The 22,845-nt window shown below is 41.7% G+C and overlaps 1 protein-coding gene across 1 annotated transcript; it reads right to left on the bottom strand.

Annotated features, from left to right (window-relative positions):
- Nucleotides 1–11,395: 11,395 nt before the first annotated feature.
- LOC124693037 (glutamine--tRNA ligase-like) lies at nucleotides 11,396–19,169 on the bottom strand. Its single transcript, XM_047226481.1, has 23 exons — nucleotides 19,057–19,169; nucleotides 17,462–17,647; nucleotides 16,650–16,697; nucleotides 16,485–16,556; nucleotides 16,227–16,326; nucleotides 15,875–15,970; nucleotides 15,724–15,785; nucleotides 15,535–15,636; nucleotides 15,350–15,442; nucleotides 14,998–15,150; nucleotides 14,856–14,911; nucleotides 14,217–14,394; nucleotides 13,932–14,129; nucleotides 13,761–13,859; nucleotides 13,555–13,686; nucleotides 13,335–13,471; nucleotides 13,123–13,222; nucleotides 12,935–13,030; nucleotides 12,636–12,736; nucleotides 12,389–12,494; nucleotides 12,195–12,284; nucleotides 11,977–12,106; nucleotides 11,396–11,695 (listed from the first exon to the last, which is right to left on the bottom strand). Exons 2-23 carry the CDS (start codon nucleotides 17,600–17,602, stop codon nucleotides 11,598–11,600), a joined length of 2,388 nt encoding a protein of 795 aa, XP_047082437.1. The 5' UTR covers nucleotides 17,603–17,647; nucleotides 19,057–19,169; the 3' UTR covers nucleotides 11,396–11,597.
- Between the last annotated feature and the right edge of the window lie 3,676 nt (nucleotides 19,170–22,845).

Here is a 22,845-nt window from a genome sequence, read left to right as displayed (position 1 = left end):
CTCAGTTGTTAACTGAATTGCTTGAGGACAAGCAATAAGCTAAGCTTGGGGGAGTTGATACGTCCAAAACGTATCTACTTTCCCGAACACTTTTGCTGTTATTTTGCCTCTAATTTGTGTATTTTGGATGCAACTAACACGGACTAACACCGTTTTCGCAGAACCGTTCCGGTGTCTCGTTTTTGTGCGGAAATCCAACTTTCGGGAAAAACCTCGGGATTTTGACGAAGGCCCTATTTTCCCAGAAAACTCACGGAGCCAGAAGGGCAAGTCAGGTGGAGGCCCGAGGGCCCCACACCCTAGGGCGGCGCGGCCCAAGAGGGGGGCGCGCGGCCCTAGCGTGTGGCCCCCTCGGTCGGCCTCCGACGCCCTCCTTCGGACTACTGATCGGCCTCGACCTAAAAACGCACGGAGAGAAGTCGAAGTCGCCAGAAACCCTCCAGAACGCCGCCACATCGCGAAACTCCGTCTCAGGAGCCAGAAGTCTCCGTTCTGGCACTCCGCCGGGACGGGGAATTGGAGGAGATCATCGCCATCATCACCACCGACGCCTCTCCATCGACCAGCCATGTTTCCCCCATCCATGTGTGAGTAATTCCCCCGCTGTAGGCTGAAGGGGATGGTAGGGATTGGATGAGATTGGTCATGTAATAGTCATAAGATTGTTAGGGCATAGTGCCTAGTATCCGTAGATGTTACTTTTATGATATTGTTGCAACTTGTTATGCTTAATGCTTGTCACTAGGGCCCGAGTGCCATGATCTCGGATCTGAACATGTTATTGATTCATGAAGATATTCGTTGTTTATGATCTTACCTGCAAGTTGTATACACATGTCGCTGTCCGGAACCAATGGCCCCGAAGTGACGAAATCGGGACAACCGGAGGGGATGGTAGTGATGTGAGGATCACATGTGTTCACGGAGTGTTAATGCTTTGCTCCCGTACTCTATTAAAAGGAGTACCTTAATATCCAGTAGATTCCCTTGAGGCTCGGTACGCCACCGGCTGGTAGGACAAAAGATGTTGTGCAAGTTTCTCATTGCGAGCACGTACGACTATAAATTGGAACACATGCCTATTGATTGATTAGTACTTGGATACCGTTTTATTATTATCTCGCAAATGCCCCCGCTTTGATCGTTACATGAGTTTCTCTCATCCATGCAACGCCCGTTCATCCGTCCCCGTGCCTACGGTATTTTAATCCTGCTCGTTTACTATAATCACTACTGCTGTCTTTGTTACTCTGTCGTCGTTATTTTACTATCGCTACTACTATAAAACTGTTACTATCGATAAACTCTTGCGAGTAAGTCTCGTTTCCGAGTGCAGCTGAATTGACAACTCCGCTGTTAAGGCTTTCAAGTATTCTTTGTCTCCCCTTGTGTCGAATCAATAAATTGGGTTTTACTTCCCGCGAAGACTGCCGCGATCCCCTATACTTGTGGGTTATCAACCTCCAATAGGGGTTGTTTACTTATAGTGAATAACATATCCCTTCAAGGTGATCTGACTGGGTTTCCTCATAACCGGGCTCCTAATCCATATGGAAAAGTGGTTGAACTACTTTTGACAGAAGGGGTCACTCTTTGGGTCAAACCGAAAACCAATGTGCGAGTACTTCAAGGCATCCTTCATCTTCTTACTTGAAGGTCTTCCACTATTTTTCATCTAGTGGCTGGGTCTTCAAACTCACCGTAGTCCTACGCTGGGCAACACTTGCCTACTATAAGGGTATAATATTTATCCACCTAGGGTTTAGGTTTATTCGTCGACACCTCTTTGTAGGTATGTCTCTCTAGATTTACCATTCCTCATAACAAGAGTAAACAATATGAGTAGTTATCATGGGGGCCAATCCATGTCGCACCCAATCATTACCTTGTTTTCAGTTTGGTATATCTCGTATTCTAACTCTTGGTCAACCTCGCAAGTTTGATAAAAAAATCCATGGAGAATTGAATCAATGTTTCAATCCCCATTATTAAATTGTTTTGAAAACATTTCTATCGATCCTTAACTAAGGTTTTGCATATCTCACACTCTATGCTTCTTCATTTTGATAGGAAACATCAGGGTTGGTTTCACTACTGTTGTTTTGTAGGAATATAGCAAGGCGAAATTGGTAAATTTTTGTAGGAATATAGGAAGGCGAAATTGGTCCTTAACTGGGAAGGATGTCGTTTCATGATAAGAGAGGGTAAGGTTTTTGGACATAAAGTTTATGAGAAAGGAATTGAAATAGATAAGTCGGGACTTGAACCACTAAAGGAATTACCTAGACCACATGACATTAAAGGATTACAAAACTTTGTTGGGCATGCTGGGTTCTATAGGCATTTTATTAAAAACATTGCTAACTTAGCTGCCCCGTTGACTCATTTAATCCAAAAGGATGTTCCTTTTATTTTTGATAATGAATGTATCACTTCCTTTGAACAGTTAAAAGCAGCATTAGTAACAGCACCTATTATACAATCCCCTAATTGGAAAGAACCATTTGAAATAATGTGCGATGCTAGCGATTATGCAATAGGTGTCGTCTTGGGGCAACGAGATGGTAAGAATCTGAATGTTATCCAGTACGCTAGCCGACTTTTAAATGATGATCAAAAGAATTTTGCCACAACTGCAAAAGAATTTCTTGCAATTGTCTTTACATGTGATAAGTTTAGATCTTATATCATTGACTCTAAGGTAAAAAAAATACATACTAATCATCAAGCTTTCCAGCACCTCCTTGTAAACAAGGATGCAAAGCCGTGGTTGATCAGGTGGGTATCATTACTTCAAGAGTATGATTTGGAAATAGTGGATAGGCGAGGTAAGGATAATCCTGTTGCTGATAACTTATCTTGAATGGAAGGCATAGCATATGACCCGTTCCTATTAATGAGTCTATACCAGGCGAATGCCTTGCAGTTGTTAATTCTAATGATCATTGGTTTGCGGATTATGCTAATTTTCTTGTAGGAAGGTTTCTACCAAAGGACATGGGTTTGCATCGGAGAAGAAAATTCTTCAACGATCTAAGACATTACTTTTGGGATGAACCTTACTTATACATGCATGGAGTGGATGGCATGATTAGAAGGTGTGTACCTGAAAGTGAAATGCTCCCCGTTCTGAAAGCATGTCATGCATGTCTTTATGGTGGACATCACGCTGGACCTCGCACCACTGCAAAGGTGCTACAATCATGTTTTTTTTGGCCAACCTTATTTAAATATTCTAATGAACTTGATAAGAATTGCGATGCATGTCAGCGTATGATTAACATAAGTAAGAGACACAAAATGACCATGACCTACAATCTCAAATTGAACCCTTCGATGTTTGGGGAATGGATTTCATGGGGCCTTTCCCTCCATCGAATGGATATACTCATATCTTAGTTGTTGTTGATTATGTTACTAAATGGGTTGAGGCAATGCCAACATATCATGCGGATGCGGAAACCTCTATCCAAATGATTAAAGATATATTTTTTCCTAAATGTGGAGTTCCTGGAGTTTTAATCACGGATGGTGGAACTTACTTTATGGAAGGAAGTTTTCGGAGAATCCTTCATACATATGGAGTTAATCATCGAGTGGCCACATCTTATCAACCACATACCCATGGGCAAGTTGAATTATCCAATAGGGAAATTAAAACGATACTTCCGAAAACGGTTAACACCACTAGGAAGTATTGGTCTATGAGGCTTAATGATTCTCTTTGGGAATACCGTACTGCGTTCAAAAACCCAATGGGAACTATACCTTATAAAATGGTTTACGGTAAAGCTTGTCATTTACCTTTAGAATTAGAGCATAAAGCCTTTTGGGAAACTAAGAAATTAAACTATGATTTTATGGCTGTCGGAGAAAAAATATTGTTAGATATACAAGCTTCAGATGAATTAAGAAGTGAAGCATATGAAAGTGCTACACTTTTCAAAGAGAAAGTCAAAAGGTGGTTGTAACATCCCAAGTTTTCAAAAAATTCAAAGCATCATGCATTCATATCATTCATGCATTGAAAGTCAAACTAAAACAAACAAACCCTAAAAAAGTCAAACCCTAAAAACCCTAATTGCATAATTGTTGCCATATAGCCTATGTGCTAAAATTATTTTTATTAATTTTCAAATGAGTTTTAAACTTGCCTCTTTTAGTCCTAAAACTATATTCTGATTTTTACAAATTTTTAGAAACAAATTTGAAGTCTTTTGGAGTTGTGAATCAAAAGTTATGAAATAAAGGAGACATGGAAAAGGAAGAAAGAATAAAAAAAAGAAGAGAAACGGACCGACCGAACTGGGCCAGCCCACCAAACCAGCCCAGCCCGCCCAGTTTCTGCCCGCACACCCCCAAACCGCCTAGTTCTCTCTCCCCTCTCACTGACAGGTGGGGCCCACCTGTCAGCGCATCTTCTTCAACCTCCGGCAAAATTTCCGCGCGCTCCACAGATTCCAAAACCGAGCCGGACCCACCTCGGCGTCCGAACCCTAACCTCGATGTTCGCATCCGACAATTTAAACCCATGCATCCCCCTCCTCTTCTCCCCCTCGCCGCCACCCGAAACGCATCGGCAGACCATCACAATTTCACGCCGAAGCAGAACCCTAGTGCTGCCACCACCAGCCGCCACTCACGGGCGCAGAACATCGCGCCACTACCAGCAGACAGACAGCGAGATCAAGCCGCAGCTTTTCGTGGTCTCCACCACCTCCAGAACCCGTCGGAACCCCGCTGACCACCACCTCCCGAGCCGCAGCCGCCGTCGTCACCGTTGCCGGCAATTTCCCCGCTGTGAGCTTCTCCCTTTTCTCCTCGTCCGTTAGATCTAGATCGGAGGGCCCATATCTATCCACCACACCGAATCAGTACCGACCAACCAGATCGTGTCGCGTGTCAGCACAGTCAGCGTTCAGTGAGCGTCCAGTCAGCGTGCCCAGTCAACATCACTCAAATTCGATTTAAACTCAAATTTAAATGCCAGATTTGATGTCCAACTTAGAAATTCAATATAAAAACATCCAGACGTCCAAATTTTACAAATTTTATATCATCGGAAAGCTTGTAACCTGTAGAATCCAATTATGCATTAATACAGTATATGTTCTGTGGTAAATTTTGTATCATAATTCAAATAGGGAAATTAACTTTTTTCCACTATAAAATTTGTATCAATTAATTTACTAATCCAAAATTTATAAATTTGTAGTCTCTGGAATCATTAGAACTTGTATAATATCATGGAACCAAATTTGTTCAAAGTTCATACGTGCACAAACTTGCTCTTATAAATTATGTTCAAATAAGTAGTTTGTCCATGATTTAAATTCTATAAACATTTTTTGAATGATTCGAATTGCATTAGCTTGGTATTACTATACTCTATACAAAGGTGTAGAAAGCTAATTTTTTCATAACCTAAAACTTTGCATAAACTATTTGATTAAGTTTTATGGGTTATTTAAATCACTAGTATTGCTATATTTAAAAACCTAATAAAACAAATTTATCCAAAGAACATTACCAACATTATTAATATCAGAGAACATTAAATACAACATTTTCACATCATCTCTATGTGTGAATCTAAATAGTGCATATCATGCATGCATACATGTCTATGATTGTTCATCTTGAATGTTATGTTTATTTTTGCTTTTGTTTGCTTGATTAGATTGTGAAGGAGATGAGAGCTACACGTGTCGTTGTTGTGAGTGTGTTGGTTGCTTTGATCAAGGAAAGTGACATTCAAAATCCTATCTATTTTATATTACGCATTAGTGTTTTTAATTAGTATGCATGGTAGGGTTTTGTTTTCAAAGTAAAGTTTTTATACTATGCTTAGCAATACTAGTAGTGTGTAGCCACTCCCAAAGCCTTTCTACGATATTTAACTTTGCTTTGCAACATCAGATGCCAAATTATGTTTCATTATTTTGGTTGTGAGTGTTTGAAAATTTAAAATTAACAATCTTAATGAAACACCTGGGTGGAATGGTATGAATGGTGGGCAGCTACTCAGGACAACGTCCCTGGGGTGTTCAACCAGTGGATTTAGGTGGAGACACCTGAGAGTTCGCATATGTAGAGTGGTTGCTCGATCTAGACTGCACACCTGGGGTGTATAACCAGCGGATCGTGCGGGGGGTTTATTACCTATGAGGGGTTTTAAGCCTGTAAGTTTCAGTTGTGGTTGGCCACCTAGGATTAAAGAGATTACCAATTCGTCCATGTTTTAGATAGCTTCTAGTGCAGCCTTATGGTATTATGGGCTTTGCCCGGATTAATTAAGTTGTGAGGGTTCAACTTGTTGCTAGACAAGCAGATGTAGCCAAATAGGAACGGGTCTAGCTAGTATGGTTGAATTTCTCCTTCTGAAAGATCTTGTCTCATTCTTCTCTTGGGTAGAATGGGTCGTAAGGTGAAAGTGCACAACCTATCGAGAGTTAAATCTAAGATCTTAGCCGTGTCCCCGGTTATGGATAATTTTAGCTCCTGGACAAGGTATGTACGTATGGTGACCCTGCATACCACTGCATGTTGTAGTATGCCAGTCGTTGATATAACATTCACGAAGTACCAATCCACAAATATTACATCTCCCAGAGTAGTACAACAGAACATAGCTGGTCCATAACTCATTCATTTATTATTACAAACCATATGTACATATCATCACGGAGTTCCTCCTGGGTCCAGAGAGGGATACTCCAGGGTTCCAGGTGAACCCAACTTAGCTTACAATATAATAGTCTTAGCAGGTCATACATTTATTCCCTTGAGCATGCTTGTGGGCTAGACAACACCATCCCTTGATGGTGTGCTTCTGCATACAATTATATATCATATATTTGATTGTCTGCTATGCCATTGTTCCTGTTCTGTGGCTATGTAATTTATGTGGTTATTGTGTTGGTGCTAGACTTGGCTGTGGCGATTTGTAACAAGAGCTAGTGAGGCTCTGATGATCAATTGATCATTTCTTGCTTGTGAGTAAGTGTGTGCTCCTCTCTGTGACTCACTGGTGTTCATCCAGTGCTATTTGTGCTTCATACAGGCTTAGCCTGTGTGTGATGGTGCTTGTCCAAGCATCAGTGGCTGCTTGCAATGATCCTTTGGATCATCAGCAAGACTATGTGCATCGATAGCTTGTCTGTTTCATTTATCTGCTTAATTTGCCTTGATATTTGGATAAATGATGTGAACTGTGACACAGTGATGATCATATCAATTAATTTGCTTGGGCTAGAGGGATGACAACACTTGTTGGGGACCCTAGCCCACTCTGAACCCACTCGGGTGATGATGCATGTCTTGGGCTTGGTGGTTTGACTGTTTTGGGTGGTTGAGGTGGCCTCAGCAGGCATTCTTGGCTGCTCAGGAAGCTCCCACCCCTTGTTGGCTTGCTGTGGAAGGACAACTGCTCTCTGGCTGATCCCTTTTTGTTGGAATAGCCAGTAGCCTTTGCTTGTTGAAAACAAAATAGACATGGATTTGTCTACTCGTCCGATGGTTAGTGAACCAGTTAGTGCTAGGTGAGTTTGGATGGCTATTTAGGATCAAATCCATGATGGATTTCTCTGGTTGTGTCACTGTGTTGACACAACCAAGTGTTCCCTGGGTTGTTTTCCTTCTAGCCCTTGCTTAAATTTGCTGGCACCAAATGGTTTTGCAACCAAGTGATGATACATCCAGGGTTTCATACCCTCTTTGTCTCTATGATGCATGTGTATGCTTATTGATGAGCAAAGCCTGTGTTTGCTCAGGTTCTTTTGTGTATACCTCACTCCAGCTCCTAGAAATTGGGTGTTGGTGTAGAGGATGGCTTCTGGTTGGTTGGTTTGCTTCAGTGATGAGCTGGTGCTTGTCCTACTCCTCCTTGTGAGCTTGTGATGCTTGATTTGGTTCTGTGGTGATCTTGGACAGGTTGAATAGCTCTGGCTGTTCTTCCTGTTCCTGCTGTTCTCGGTGTTCTTACCCTTTTGGAGATGCTGCCGATGAACTGCTAGGGTTTCTGGCTGTGAAAAGGTTTTATATGGACCTTTGTTGGCTCCTCTGGTCGACAGCTTGGCCTGGCACCAATTTGGTGACTCTCCTGGTTGTGTGTGTGTGCTGTTGTACATGCACAGTGCCTTGTGAGCTACTAGGCTGTGTGTGTGTACCAATGCTTGGTATCTGGCTTGGTCCTTGGCTGTGAGATGATCAGCTCGGCAGAGCTGATCCATATCTGCTCAATTTCAATTTTCTACTAACCTGCCAAGTGGCAATGCCACTTGGCATAATCCTTTGCTTTGTTGTGTTTGTGTGCAGGGTATAAGTGAGCTGATCAAATGAGGATGAAGATCATCAAGCTCAAACTTAAATGAAGATTATCTTGTAGTTTAGGATATTTTATTTACTTGTAATTTTCCTTTTTCTTTTTCTATTTATTCAATTCTTGTAATGTGTTGTAATATTTATAATTCAATTTGGAATATTGTAATTGACAATGTAATTTGTGTGTTAATTAATAAAGCTCAAGTTTCTCTAATGAGCTTTAATTGTATGCAATATTCCTTTTTTATGTTTGCTTATATAAATGTGTTGATGAATTTGAATTATCTCATGATCAAGTGATGTTTGAATTTTGAAATTTCAAACATACTTAATTGAATTCAATCATGCAACTTAATATTTGAATTCAATCATGCAACTTAAGTTTGTGATACAATACCCCTTCTCTCTTCTCAAAACCCTAGTCTAGTTGAATAAGGAACAAGTTTGTCGAACTCTCGAAACCCTAACCCTGTAAGGTGTCGAGAGAGAAACTTGTCCCCCTTCGATGCAGTTTTTGTTTAAAAGCGCGAAATTTCCCCAGAATTTGCAATGCAATGCACATCCCTTTCTAAATTCTACCCCTCAATCGTCTCTAAACCTGGGACATTACATATGTCTAGTGAAGAGTTGAAAGAACTCAAGAAGTAATTGAAGGAGCAACTAGGAAAAGGATTTATCAGAGAGAGTTCATCCCCGCGGGGAGCACCAGCTGCTTGTTGAGAAAAAGGACATGAGCCACGTTGAGATTTTCGCTGAGATGTCCATTGTTGCATTCTGGCTGCATTAGTGAATGCCACCAATACCAGCTGAAAAGAGAAGAATACAGATATAGAGGTTTGAGGAATACAGATCCTGAAAATGAAGATGATTATGGGTGTGCTAGTTTTGGTGGGAAACAACAGTGCGTGGTGTGCTTTTGGTGGGAAAAATGGGGCGACTAGTTATTTTTGGAGGGACCATCAAAAGGGAAAAAAAACTTCCCTCCCAGCAGATTAAATCTAGACCATAGAAAGAATAAAGGGAAATTCTACACATAAGCGCCGCATGGGACGGAAAAAAAAGCATCGCTCTCCTTAGGAAGAGAGGAGCCGCCTTATCCTAATTCCCGAGTGGCCTCGACCACACATCGCTTCCCAGTTCTCAGTGGAACCCGACGGGAACCAGCGTCAAAGAAGGTAGAGAGTAGCAGGCCACCGTCGCCGCCGAGAACGGAGCCGCTCGGGAGGCCGCCGTTGCCGACACAGCGGGGCAGGTCGACGCCGCTGTCGCCGACGCAGTGCGGGAGGTCGTCGCCGCCGCCGACCACGGAGCCACGTGGGGAGGCCGCCGTCACCGACGCAGCCGGTGAGGTCGTCGCTGCTGCTGACCATGGAGCCGCGCGGGAGGCCGCTGTTTCCGACACAGCGGGGCAGGTCGACGCCGCTGTCACCGATGCAGCGGGTGAGGTCGTCGCCGCTGCCGACCATGGAGAGCCGCGCGGGAAGCCGTTGTTGCCGACACAGCAGGGCAGGTCGACGCCGCCGCCGAGCACGGAGCTGCTTGGGGAGGCCACCGTCGCCGACCCAGCGGGTGAGGGCGTCGCCGCCACCGAGCACGTCGCCACGCTGGAGGCCGTACCGCCGAGCACGAAGCTGCGCTGGAGGACGCCGAGCACACATTATAGGAGGTCACAGGCGCCGAGCACTAGAAATCAGAGAGGTTGAAGATGGAGCTACCAGAGCTATGCGCAAGCTGCGAGAGGAGACGTGTGATTATGCCCCATCTTTAATTGACAGATTAATTAGCAGTAACTGACCAATTAATTTGTGTTAATTGCCAGATACGGAGTAGTAGTTGCCATATTTACCAGATTAATTCCGAGCTATTGCCAGATTAATTAGTGGTACTCCGTACCAAGATTCTAACCACCAGATTAATTCCAAGCGATTGCCAAGTTTAAATGAGACTAATTACCCGATTAATTAGGAGCCTAATGAATTTATCCCGGTAGCTTCACCTTGGGCTTAGACTGCTCATAGTGGCAGTAACATAGCTAGTAACATCACACATCTCAAGAAATTTTGGTGACATGGCATGCTAATAAATGAAGAAAGAGAGTGAGGTGGTAACTAGCTATGTTACCATAACATCACACACCCCAAGGCAAAATGAGTCTACAACATAATAAATAACACAGTGCATGACACCACATATAAGTTACTACCCACTATGAAGGTAGTAATCTAGACTAGTAACATGACATATGTTACTAGTCTAAGTTACTCCCCACTATGACCAGCCTTACCGGTATGTGAAATTTATCTGGCAGGAGTAGTTTTTGCTTTTTTTTCTTTTGACTTGTCCATGCTCGGGCATAGGAAAAGGTAGTTTGGCTTTTTCAGGACCACAGCCCAAGGACAAAGAGAACGAAGGAGTGACGACACGTTTTTCCATTAGCTGCGCACAGTTGAAAAAGGGCCGCTCGAACCGAATTAAAAGCAGCAGATGGGTTGCCAGCTAGGTGTCGCACGGGATGAAAATTATGCGGCGCTGCTGCCTAGTCCAGTCCAAGAATAAAAGGGCTGGGATTTGCCCAACTCCACGCGGTGGAGTTGAGTCCAACTCTAGGGGACCCGAAGCCACCCACCAGATACAAACAACCGGCAAACTGCTCGACTTCTGCGTTGTTGCGGCCCCGGCGCACATCGCCGTGCTGTTTTTCATATTCTTCATACTGGTGGCTTCTACCTAACAGATCCATCTTTTTCGTTTACCAATCGACTGAGAGAAACGGAGAGAGCCAGGCTAGTGAGTAGTGAGATTTGCCCCAGATTGATGAACAAAGCAACGCATTGAGGAGCAGAGGCGTGCGTCCGCCGCACGTTCTGGCGATCTTTTTCCGGTGTCGTTTGTTTGCGCTCTTTCTCGCCTGTTTTGGACCTCTCGCGTCTATTTTCCGAGCTGATGATCTCCGCTTCGTGGAGTGGCCTTGGGCCGGCCACGTCGCTGCGTCTCCATACCCCATCGCTGCGTTTCCAGACGATACCGTCTGATGCCCAGCTAACGAACCTGAGAGATCGACGTCCCTCTGAAGTAGAGGACGAGTACGATCATTCAAAACATAAACTTGATCATTCAAATTTTGAGTGAACATACGTTAATAGTAATCACAAGACCACTACTTGTGCAACAAAAAGGCCTTTTGGCTATTGGTATGTTTGTACGGCACTACAGTTTTCTCCCATAAGCGTCTCTGTAGCCAATCAGAATCAAAGTTCTTTCACCAAAATGAGCAGTCACTTGGGTCCAGCCTTCCCATAAGAGTCGCGCAGAGTAACAGTTCTGTTGAACACAACCTTCTCGAGAGTCGACTCCGTGTCCACAGCAAAATAGCCTGGAATTACAACCAAGCACAACAGTCAGTTGCATCGAGTGGTGCAGGGAGGAATGCAAAGGTTCAAGAAAGCGTTAAGCGTAATTGGTGCGGTGGCCTTCCGCTTAGCGCTTCAGCGCGCATAAGCGGCGCTTTTTTCCTCTTTTTTCTGCTTTGTTCCGCTTAAGCGCTTATGCAATTGATGCGGAAGGCCTCCGCATTGCGCTTCAGCGTGCATAAGCGACGGTTTTTTCCACTTTCCTGAACCTTGCCCAACGAATAAAGAGGTCCAGAGAGATTACCAAGCCGCTCAAACTGGAACTTGTCACCCAGGACTGCGGTCGCGAGTGATGGTACAGCATAGGCGCCCTTTACAATCTCCTTCGAGTTTGGGTTGAGGTCACCCAGCCAATCCTCCAATTCGGCAGGATTCTAAGAGAGCAACAAAGCATTCATGAGAAAGTGGCTTTCCAGTCCAAACACATCTGTAATGACAGCAAGAACAGCAGCAAAACTATACCTCTGATAGGAATAATTTCTCAAATAATCTTATCTCGACCTTCAATGGCTCAACTCCAGGCGCTGGCTCAGCAACCCAGTGCAGAACGCCCTGAACAAATTGCAAACCAAGTAAACATCTGGAATATTTTTTTACTGTGCCCCAAGTCCCTAGCTAGGTTTGTCTGATTCGAACAGATTCAAATGACCAGTTACCTTAGGTTTAGAAGTCTTTGAGGGGTCATACTCAGCTCGAATTTCAACAATTTCATCTGAATTATCACCATAAATAACCTCTGTGCATTTTATGGGGAATGCATACCTAGTAATTAAAAAGACAAGTATCATGTTGTAAATATGCTGAGTTACCAGGAGCTAGCCTACAGTAATTAAATAGACAAGAACCATCAATGGTAAAGTAAATTCAGATCTATGTTGTCAACACAAGAACAGTATCAATTACCTTAGCAAGGCAGATTTACCAGGAGCTAGCCCATAGTAATCTTTTGAGTCCTTAAGACGAAAATCAGTTTTCTCAATGTAGACAGTTCTTGAGAAAGGAACCTGTAGATAGTTAGCGCATAACAAATTATGAAGCATGGACATAAGGTACTAAAATGTATAAAGCATCAAAGATATAATGTGAACCTAAAAATTTCTGCTGCTGTAAATCTTATTGCATTCTTCTGACTGAATTTTAAACAAGTCGTTCCATAACAACAAAACGTATTCTTCTAATCATATACTGAACAAGAGAGGCACCTTGTAGTAGGATGAAGCATCATCAGCAGGAGCATCAGGCCACTTCTTTCCATCAAGGTCTATGACTTTTCCATCCTCCAAGTTAGTTATTACAACCTAATTTAGCAAAGGGAAGCACCATCAGTGTGTTGGGAACTTCTAAAGACTGAAGGCATAGAGTGGTTTGCAGCAGGAACAGAATGCCAAACCTTTAGAGGATGCAGAACAACCATGGTTCGGGAAGCTGTTTTATTAAGTTCTTCTCTGATATGATATTCAAGACGGTCAACACGAATCAAGCTATTGTCACTGCACATAAAGAACATCAAGGGCCAATCAGTAGCAGAAACAGAGATTTTGTGGTTGTGGCCCAAAGCCCGGTTCATGCAAACGATTTGTTCACCATTATTCATGCTTTTACCTTCTTGTTATCCCAATTCCACGGATAAATGAATTAATTGCAGTGGCTGACACTCCCCGTCGCCGCAGTCCTGCCAGAGTTAACAGACGAGGATCATCCCACCCATCTACCCACTTCTCTGTCACAAGCCGGTTTAACTGCAGCAGAACAAACAAGGACAATGGATATCCATAAATATTGATCCAACAGGATAATATTTATTTCTTGATTTTTAACATACCTTTCTCTTAGACATCACTGTATTTGATATGTTCAGCCTTGAATACTCCCAGACATGAGGCTGGTACAAGCCCAAGGCAACAAGTAGCCAGTAGTATGACGGACGGCGTATGTCAAACTCAAGTGTGCACAACTAATAATTAACCACTCAGTTAGTCATGGTATATATTTCAAACAAGCCAAAGCTATTGTGAAAAGGAAACTTACTGAGTGTGTAATGTTTTCAAATGAGTCCACCATGCAATGAGCATAATCATAGCTTGGATAGATACACCATTTGTCGCCAGCATGTGGATGAGGAGTGAACTACATGGGCATCAAAGGATTGAGTTATGCATTTATGAGATATGGACATACAATTCATCAATTGTAACTTACTTTTATTCTATATGCAATTAAGTCAGACATGTTTTTGTTATCATTCTGCATGTCCTGCTTCATTCGGAGAGTTGCTGCGCCCTCAGCAATCAACCCACGTCGCATGTCTTCAAATAATTGCAGTGACTCTTCAGTGGGCCTATTCCTCCATGGACTATCCATTTTCTTTTCCCTGTATTCCTTGATTTGTTCTCCAGTCTGGCAATCATATACAAGTCAGCATTTGCACATTTTATTTCTCAAGGACTCATACATGTACCATGACAAAGGAGAAAAGAAAAATACCTGGTGATCCACATAGGCTAGTCCTTTCCGTATTAACTCAACTGCATGCTCGTATAAAGCTTGAAAATAATCACTTGTATATGTAACTTTGTAGGGCTCCCACCCCATCCACTGGACTATCTCCTGGATGTGGTCAATATATTCCTTCTTTTCAGCTTCTGGATTTGTATCATCAAACCTGTTGTTCAGACAGACAGCAGTCCATTTTTTTCGTGAATGTGACAACAAGCAAACAAAACCAGCAAGATAAAGAAATATTAATCAGAACTTCAGATTAAATGGAAATAAATAATTAAATAGTACACCCCAAATTATAAGTTCTTGCAATTTTCTAAACCACGCGTATATAGACGCGTTTTAGTGTGTCTGTGACTCTGTTCACTCTCAGTCCGTATGCAGAGTCCACATTAAAATTTCCAAAACATCTTATAATTCAGAACAAAGGGTGCAGTGTAAGAAAAGAAACATAAATTTTAAGTAGTATTTATTCTATGGCATGGTCAAGACAAGCATGAGTAAATAAATAAGCAGTTGGTACAAAAAAAAATGGCCCTTAAAGTTGGCATGAACAGACGAAGAAAGGATATAAACTAGCAAGCAGGAGAAAACTGTTCCAAATGTAAAAATATATGTTGTTACCTAAGGTAACAATGACCATCGCGCTCTTTAGCCAGTCCAAAATCAATAAACATAGCCTGAATCAGGTAAAGAATGTAAGCACAATATTCCATTTTCATGCAACTGGTATACAGAGAAATGCTTTTCATGGAGATTATAAAACCTTGGCATGACCTATATGAAGATATCCATTAGGTTCTGGTGGGAAACGGGTCATCACTTTTCCACCGGTTTCAATAAGATGTTTCTCTAAGATCTCCTTTGTGTTATGCGCCCTCCAAATGTTCCCATCGCTGAAGAATATTTCTGTATGAACCTAGCTCGTGAAAACAAATCAAGACCACTTTAGTTGATTTCTTGCCGGTCATAACCAAAACTTTAACAGAACAACCAATTGGAGTGCTTAGAAGAACAATAGTAACCACATGGGGGATATCATAGAACAGCAGTGTGCAGAATTGAGATGCATAACACTAACAGACATTTAAATCGCTTTATCTCACAATTTATGGTACCTTATTGTTTTCTGCTGGCTGAGGAAATATAGTGTATGGATTCAGTTCCTCCTCAGATGGTGGGGCAGCAGTGGCTACTGCAACTTTTTTCTCCTGCGTTCCACAGAAAGTATGCAAGCTAATTCAATAATCACAATAATCAAATCACTAAACTTCAAACGAAGGGTCCACTTCAGCTTACCAACCTCAACTTTTGCTGGCTTTTCCTTCTTCTTTTTCACTGGTTTTACATTGTCAGCTTCCGTCTTTGGACCTAGTATCTCTGCAAGCCTCTTCTCAATCTCATCCTGTATGAACAAAATATAAGGAAGTTCAGAATAAAGTTCACACAACCAAAAGAAGCCAAGTGCTTTATTTATAGCAATGTTTTGCACCTTTGTCGCCTTAGCATCACCCCAGGGGTGCTTCTTCCTAACCTGTCCGCATAGGCTACCAACTGGAAGAAAGATAAGCATGATGAAGGACCACTCTCCTCAAATAACTAATAAGAAAATTGAGTAATTTAAAATTGAATTGGAAGCGAACCATTTATGTGATACCGCTGCTCCAGTATAGCTTCCATATTCTCCTTTAGAATCTCAGCGACAGTTGAGTGAATATCTTCAATCAAAACAACCACACCTGCAGTTACAATCGCACTCCAATCAATAAGGTGGTCAACTGAAAGAGCTGACTAAGAATAAGCTACTCAAAAGAAAGGTGTCCTTTGATATCCGATCATTAAAAATGTAAACTTATCCTATATTAGCATCTGAACAACCACATTACCAAGTCACCATCATAAATTTTCTCTAGTGTCCAGTCAGTGACTGTGGCATACATTGGTTATAATTTGCAGAAGCATATATACTTCTAGTCTTCTACTACAAAAGCATACCTACACCACAGGCTTCTTCAAATTTCCCAATATCCAAATATTCAGGACCAACATTAGAAAGAAATGACAGGGCAGCATCAAGCTGTGCAGGGCTCTTTATCTGAATAGTGACATAGAGAAATACATCAGATTGACCGATTCATAATATTAAGACAAAAGAACTTTGAAACAGAGTTCATTATTTACTCTGAAAAGAAACATATAATGCAAACTGATTGCTCAATGTCGATTGGGGAACCAAAAAGGTAGCAGATATACCTTCGTTGACACAATATAGTTGATGAGAGCAGGTCGATGGACAAGTGCATTGTTTGGGTGTTTAGTGGCAACCTATTTCATCCACGAGAAAGTGCAAACTCGTATGTCAAACATCATAAACCTCAAACGTATAAACTACAAAAGGAAAATGGTAGAGGTACTCACCGCATAGAGAAGATTTCCAACAGACTTGTCACATCCACTTATACCAGCCTGTTTATAGGCAAATTCAATTAAAAGAGAAAACACGGTATGCTTTGAAGAAATAAATGGCACTGATTTGTTCACAGTAAGCCACTGCAACTTGCATTGCAAAATAGTTAGACAGCATATTATAGGCGATAACCGAAAACTAACATGGTTGGTTATTCAATCAAATGCTCTTGTATACTAGAACAACTCATGTAATACTGAAGATTCAACCAGGCATCTCTTTGAAAAACACGACGGCAATAAAGGAGTGCAAATAGTGTAACATCATCCTTACAGATTTCCACATACATAAGATAGTTAACCTTGAAACATGGGGTCAGCCTAGACAAAAATATCACTAAGCGTCAAGGAGATCACTGGTCACAGACATATGTACTTGTTGGAAAAAAAGTCTTTTAATGATTTGAAAAAAAACTGAATTCCTCTTTATCACATATAAAAAATGATACTGGTAGAATTGAGTAAATGCAAATGTCATAAATCATGAAGTAGGTGTCAGATTTGGGCTATCTCTAGATCAAACTTACTGTTCAATTGCCACATACGAGTTGGGATGGGCTAATTGAGAAAATAAGATTACAGGTCGCACATAAATCTCCAGAAACCAGACATCTTTTAGTCTCGTTGGCACAATTCTAACATCAGATTAACTAAATCCCACACCAACGAACCAACTGAACATAGATCATTCCCTAGACCGCAGCGGCCACACGAACCGGCAATTGTTGAATTAGAAAAGGCGTCACCATGGCAAGTAATTTTACCTCAGCTATGACAGCGGCTAGGTTGGCGGTGACTTTGCTGTTGACGAGCGCGTTCTCCGCCGTGCGCTGGTCGAGGCCGAGCGCCAGCAGTGTCTCCAGCTGCAAGGCTGGGGCCTTCTCCCCTTCTACTCCGGTGACCATCGTTGTCACCGACGTTGGCTACGGCCTCGAGACACACGCCAGGCTCTGTTTGGAAAGAGATAGTCAGCTCATGGAACTGAAATAGGCCAATACCAAAACTGTGAGGAAATGGAAATGCCTCTCAAATCCATTGATGTTGTGTGGATGCTTATGACAATGGAAGTTGGAATCAAAGAGGACAGGAAATTCCAATTCCTGTTTGGATGTATCAAAGCTTAAATTGTAAATTTTCAAGAGCTTGATGATTGTAACAGTATTGTACAAGTAAGAAAATGAATTTTCTCAACAGTCATATATGTGTAATGATTGTGTATATAACTTTCAATGAAAATAATGAAAAATATAAAAAAGTATGCATAGCAACCGCAATAGTATTAAAAAACGTGAAAATACTTAAAAATCTAACAGCCACAATCTTATTAGAAATATGAACTTGGAAATGTGCAGAACAGCAGAATGTCTATGAAAAATGTTAATCAAAATAACGCTCATTTATGGAGCAACAATAGCAACACAAGTTTCCATGTGTCTCACAAAGCAACAATAGGTTACAGAAAGTTCTTAGGTAGCACTCCCTCTGTTCCTAGATATAAGGTGTATGATTTTTTGAGAAAAAAAAATCCAAAATATAAGGTCTATTGCGTTGAACCATTTGTCTGGACAAATTTTTTTAGGATTTGATTAATTTTTCTTACGTTATGCGAACTTCTTTACTTTCTTACATCAATTGTCCATGGGTAATCCCGCCCAATCCTGGTGTAAATTTCTCTCTATGTGTGTTCTTAGAAAGGAGGGAGTACATAAACAGCAAGTTCTTAGACAAGCACATAAGAAAGTATTGGAAAAGATAAATATCATGTTTCCAAGTCTCTTACATGTAGCAACAATAACGGGTAGAGCAAACAACAATGGTCATAACAGGAAGCATTCATAAGCATCAAGGCAAAGTGTATAGCCATTCACTCAGTAAGGTCATAAGCACCTGAATCTGCAACACTACAATCGGCCAGAACAGCTAGCTGTACAGCCTGGAAAACTTTGCACTGACATGGTTCAGCCTTGGGGTAGGAAAAAGAAGAAGAGTGGAATTGCAGCAGTTGGGGATATCGACCTGTACTACATCGTTTTTCGAACTGCGCCGCGGAGGTCAAACAAACAAAATCTTAATTCAGTTGGGGATTGGGGTTCCTCTGCCATGGGCTGCAGGCGGCTGCTCCATGGGGCGCAGTCCCAGGAGGGTTGCGAGGTAGTGGGCGAGGGTGGGAGGGGAGGAGGGGTCTATGTGGAGCTGGCGAAGGGGTTGGGGCTCGCTTCGGCGAGGTGGGGAAAGCCGGCGCACGCGGCTGAGGGAAGTGGAGGAACGGGCGCCGCGGAGGCGGAGCTGCGGCGGCTGGTGGTGGACAGCCCCGAAAGCTTGGACGAGAGAGGGACGAGGATGACCAGAGAAGACTCACCTACGCGCCGCCGTCCAGTCCCTCCGGCAGCAAGCGCCGCCGTTTCCTTTCGGAGGCGCGAGGTACCTAGGGTTTTAGCCGTTTCCCCGGCGACAAGGGAAGGGAGAAGAGTGATGCAATGCTTGCATATTTTGAATTGTCAAAAAAAAAAAAAAATTCTGGGTACATTTCCACAATCTATGTTGGCACAATATATGTTCCTTGCCAGATCTGTTTCTCGACATGTCGCTAACTAACGTTAGTTGTTGTCCATGACTGCATTAGGGATCGGGGCGAGATGGATGCTCTGGAGCGAGGAAGTTGGTCCGTAGGTGGTGAATCTATCGTTGTTTCCCGACTTCGTCGATGGGATACGGCGGATCTTGGTTCAAGGAAGCACGGAGACGTCCCCGGTCGACGTGCCACAGCGACATGTGCCTGGCTGATCGCATCGGGTCTGTTCATAGACTCACAAATCCTCGTTGGCGATAGGTTGCTTCTTCGGATCTAGCAATGATGGAAGTTCGACATCTTCTCAAACGTGTGCCTAGGCAGCGTTGGAGTTTGGCGGCACCCGCTAGTTTCGGCAGTGTAGAAACTCTAGGGATAGTTCTGTATTTTACTATCTTTTAGGGTTCTATCTTAAGAATTTTCAGGGAATCTGTTTTTTCCTGGTTTGTTTTCAGTTTCCATGTTTTTTGGTTATTGTAACCTGATTTTTTATTAATGAAATATGTGGTTGTTCTCAAAAAATATATGTTCTTCGTACAGTTCTTTAAAAGAGATAGTAATATTTGTGCTCTGTGTAAAAAAAAATATAAATTGTCTCTTATCTTTTTACATAGGTCCAACAAAATTCAATTTTTCCATGAATCGACTTTGTGCGCATGTATGTGCGATTTTTTTGCTTGTAACTTTTTTATATTTTAAAATGTGTCTAGGATGTATTTCAAATAAAGGGATTATATGCATCAAAGAGCCAAAACCTCACTTCCGTGTTTTATTCTCTTTGTCCTTAGCACTTGGATGCTGGTAATTTTTTTTAATGATTCTACTAATAAAAAAGCATGTGCGTCAGAGATGCTCTAGCGAATAATTTGTGTTGACACTTCTTCTATTTGCCACCATTATCATGAAGAATAGGATCAATTATAAGAAGATAAAGCCTGCGAGTTCCTCATTCCACCGACTTGTAATACCTGGAATCGCAATGATTGTGCGTGCCACTAGTATGTAATCTACACTAGTTAAATACCCGTGCGTTGCTACAGATTAAAAAAATCGGTCGTCATCTTCATATATCCAGCGCCATATTATTTGATGAATATAATCATTTCTTGTCGCATGTCTCCTTTTTTACCCTCATCACAATAAGAGAAAATGTTTTCTTCTCCTATACAAAACTTCACAATTGAATGTCCCCCTCAAATAAACATCTCACTCCGTTCTAAAAAAATCTGCCCAACTTTATCTAGATATGAAGGTATATACACATATTTTAGTTATAGATACACCGTCTTTTTAGGACGAACAAATAACATCAATGTATACACCATTTTGAATATTTCCCTCGTATACTGAGGCATCAATGAAATCTGCACAACAAACTAAGATTAACATTTCAAATAAAAAAAGTGTAGTAAGTGAACATCTTCAACTAACATACAACTCTGAGGTAAGTGGATATCATAAGCGTTAGAAGCTAAAACTGATCATAGTATCTCATCTCCAAAGCTCTAAGATGAACAATGCTCTACTTTTAGTTATATAATCCTCGATGCATCAAATATTCTATTTTGTCAAATCCATCAAGTGCAACACGCCATGTTTTTTTTTGCTCCTTCCCCCCTCGGCCACCACATGCACCCTCTCCTTCCCTATCCGCACATAGCAAAAGTGCACTTAGAGCAAAATTTCCAATATGTGGTCCCGGAAAAAACATGAGATGTGGTCATTTCATTACACATATAAAAATATTTTACCACGGGAACCGAAAAAACATAGACCTTAGACATAGACTACCTATAGCACAAACCATCATCTTGAATAACAGAAAAATAATTCTTAGGACTACAAAGTTGAGCAGCACATATATGTCCAGAATTTATGTACCATTTAGCTGGTACACCGAGCCTGATAATGGGGATGAGATATATCTTACCAAAAGGTCCATATAGTCACAAGGAAAACATTTGCATGTCCTATTCATAAAGACTGGATCCACTATCTGCTACGGTGACATTGCTACCCCACAACAAAGTTGGGATAAATGAAATCATATAACTATACCAGCAGAAAAATAGAAAGCCACAAATGACTGCGTAGATGACACCAGTCGGGTATGAAAAGGTAGATTAAGTTAATGGTACCATCTATTTTATATTTGAAGTTAGAATTATTAATTGGCAGATCTGGCGATTGCCCAGCATCTCTTTTTTGGCTATGATACCGTAGGAGAAACCCCTACAGTGTGATTTTGCGCATGCCCGGCATGAGGGTTATAAAGACAAAATCCGTGCACGTAAATGAGGTACATACAAAATTGTGCAACACAAAAGAAAAGTCTGAGAACAAACATTATTTATATAGATCATTCTTACCTGTGCCCAACTTTGCAGTATGAGCAACATTATACATCAGATATTAAAGATCAGAAGAAAAATGGGCAATGTCCATTTTTCAGTAAGAGATGCATCGGACATGATACAAATAGCTGAAGAAGACGTGCAATTTATGATACAAGTGTTGCCAAAGGTTCGGCTTGTGGAGGAGGAACAGTCGCCATTGAAGTCGTCAAGTCTAATTGTTCAGAAGCATGTTCATGTACAAAAATCAGTTCATCAGCAAACTCATACATCTATGTGAGAACATAACATATTAGCATATTTCCATATGGAACGGACCTGTGAATTAGCATATAGCAACTATGAACTATGAAATGCTTACAACTTAGAGCAGTGATAGTGTAGTTGAGTACTGACTAACTAAGCCAGCAGCTTGTGCAACCAATACATGTTTGAACAACTCATCTAGTTTCATTGGAGATGATGAAAACACTTTTGCTTACGAGTCAGGCAAATAGAAGGATGTTCCAATATCTGCAATAAACATAGAAAAAATATCAGCATCTTGAGAATAGATGGCATTATAGTAGAGTTAGGCCCAGAACTTACAAACATTAATTGTATTTCTGAACCATGGTGGTTTAGAAGATTTGTTTACAGTTCCTGCCATGTTAGCACTTGTATATACAACTGCGAATGATAAAGAAGGTATGATATCAGAAATTACTATTTCAGAAGCTACGAAATTATTGAAAAGACTCAATCACATGGATTTCTGACCTGAGTTACAGGAGGAATAAATCAAAATAGACGTAGTCGATAGTCTTCACTCACCTCTTAGATCAAGTACAATAGGTCCTACTCAGCAGGTTATAAGCATGTCCACGTTACCAAATTCGTAGCTAGAAGAAAGAGAAATGAAGAAAGAGAATAGAATGGGCGATAGACTAAGCGGCGGGCTGCAACACAGAAAATAAGGAACTACCGCTCGCTTGTAGCCGGCCATCAAACTCTAAGCAGGCGCATGCATGCTTGCCCATCTCCAAGCATACAAACATTTAATAACTAACTAATCAATATAGCCTGTGTAGTAGCCAGCCTATTGTACTACCAATTTTTTCCTATCAATGATTTAGCTGATCTGTCATATGCTTTGTAGCCAGCTGCCGGCTTTGTTATTGTGCTTGCTCTTAGTACGGAAGAAGATCGCAGGCGACATTGTCATCGATCTCAGGGAGGCGTTTGC

Source organism: Lolium rigidum, chromosome 2, assembly GCF_022539505.1.
Source record: "Lolium rigidum isolate FL_2022 chromosome 2, APGP_CSIRO_Lrig_0.1, whole genome shotgun sequence".
NCBI lineage: Eukaryota > Viridiplantae > Streptophyta > Magnoliopsida > Poales > Poaceae > Lolium > Lolium rigidum.
The sequence above is the reverse complement of the archived record's forward strand: the minus strand, read 5'-3'. Positions and strand labels throughout refer to the sequence as shown.

What these genes read in the sequence shown, in the direction of transcription:
- LOC124693037 (XM_047226481.1), bottom strand. Translation starts at nt 17,602, where the DNA reads ATGGTCACCGGAGTAGAAGGGGAGAAGGCCCCAGCCTTGCAGCTGGAG. An exon ending in TAATTGCATATAGAATAAAA is followed by an intron (nt 13,860 to 13,931) that starts GTAAGTTACAAT and finishes ATGCCCATGTAG; the next exon opens with TTCACTCCTCATCCACATGC. An exon ending in ATGCTTCATCCTACTACAAG is followed by an intron (nt 12,737 to 12,934) that starts GTGCCTCTCTTG and finishes AACTATCTACAG; the next exon opens with GTTCCTTTCTCAAGAACTGT.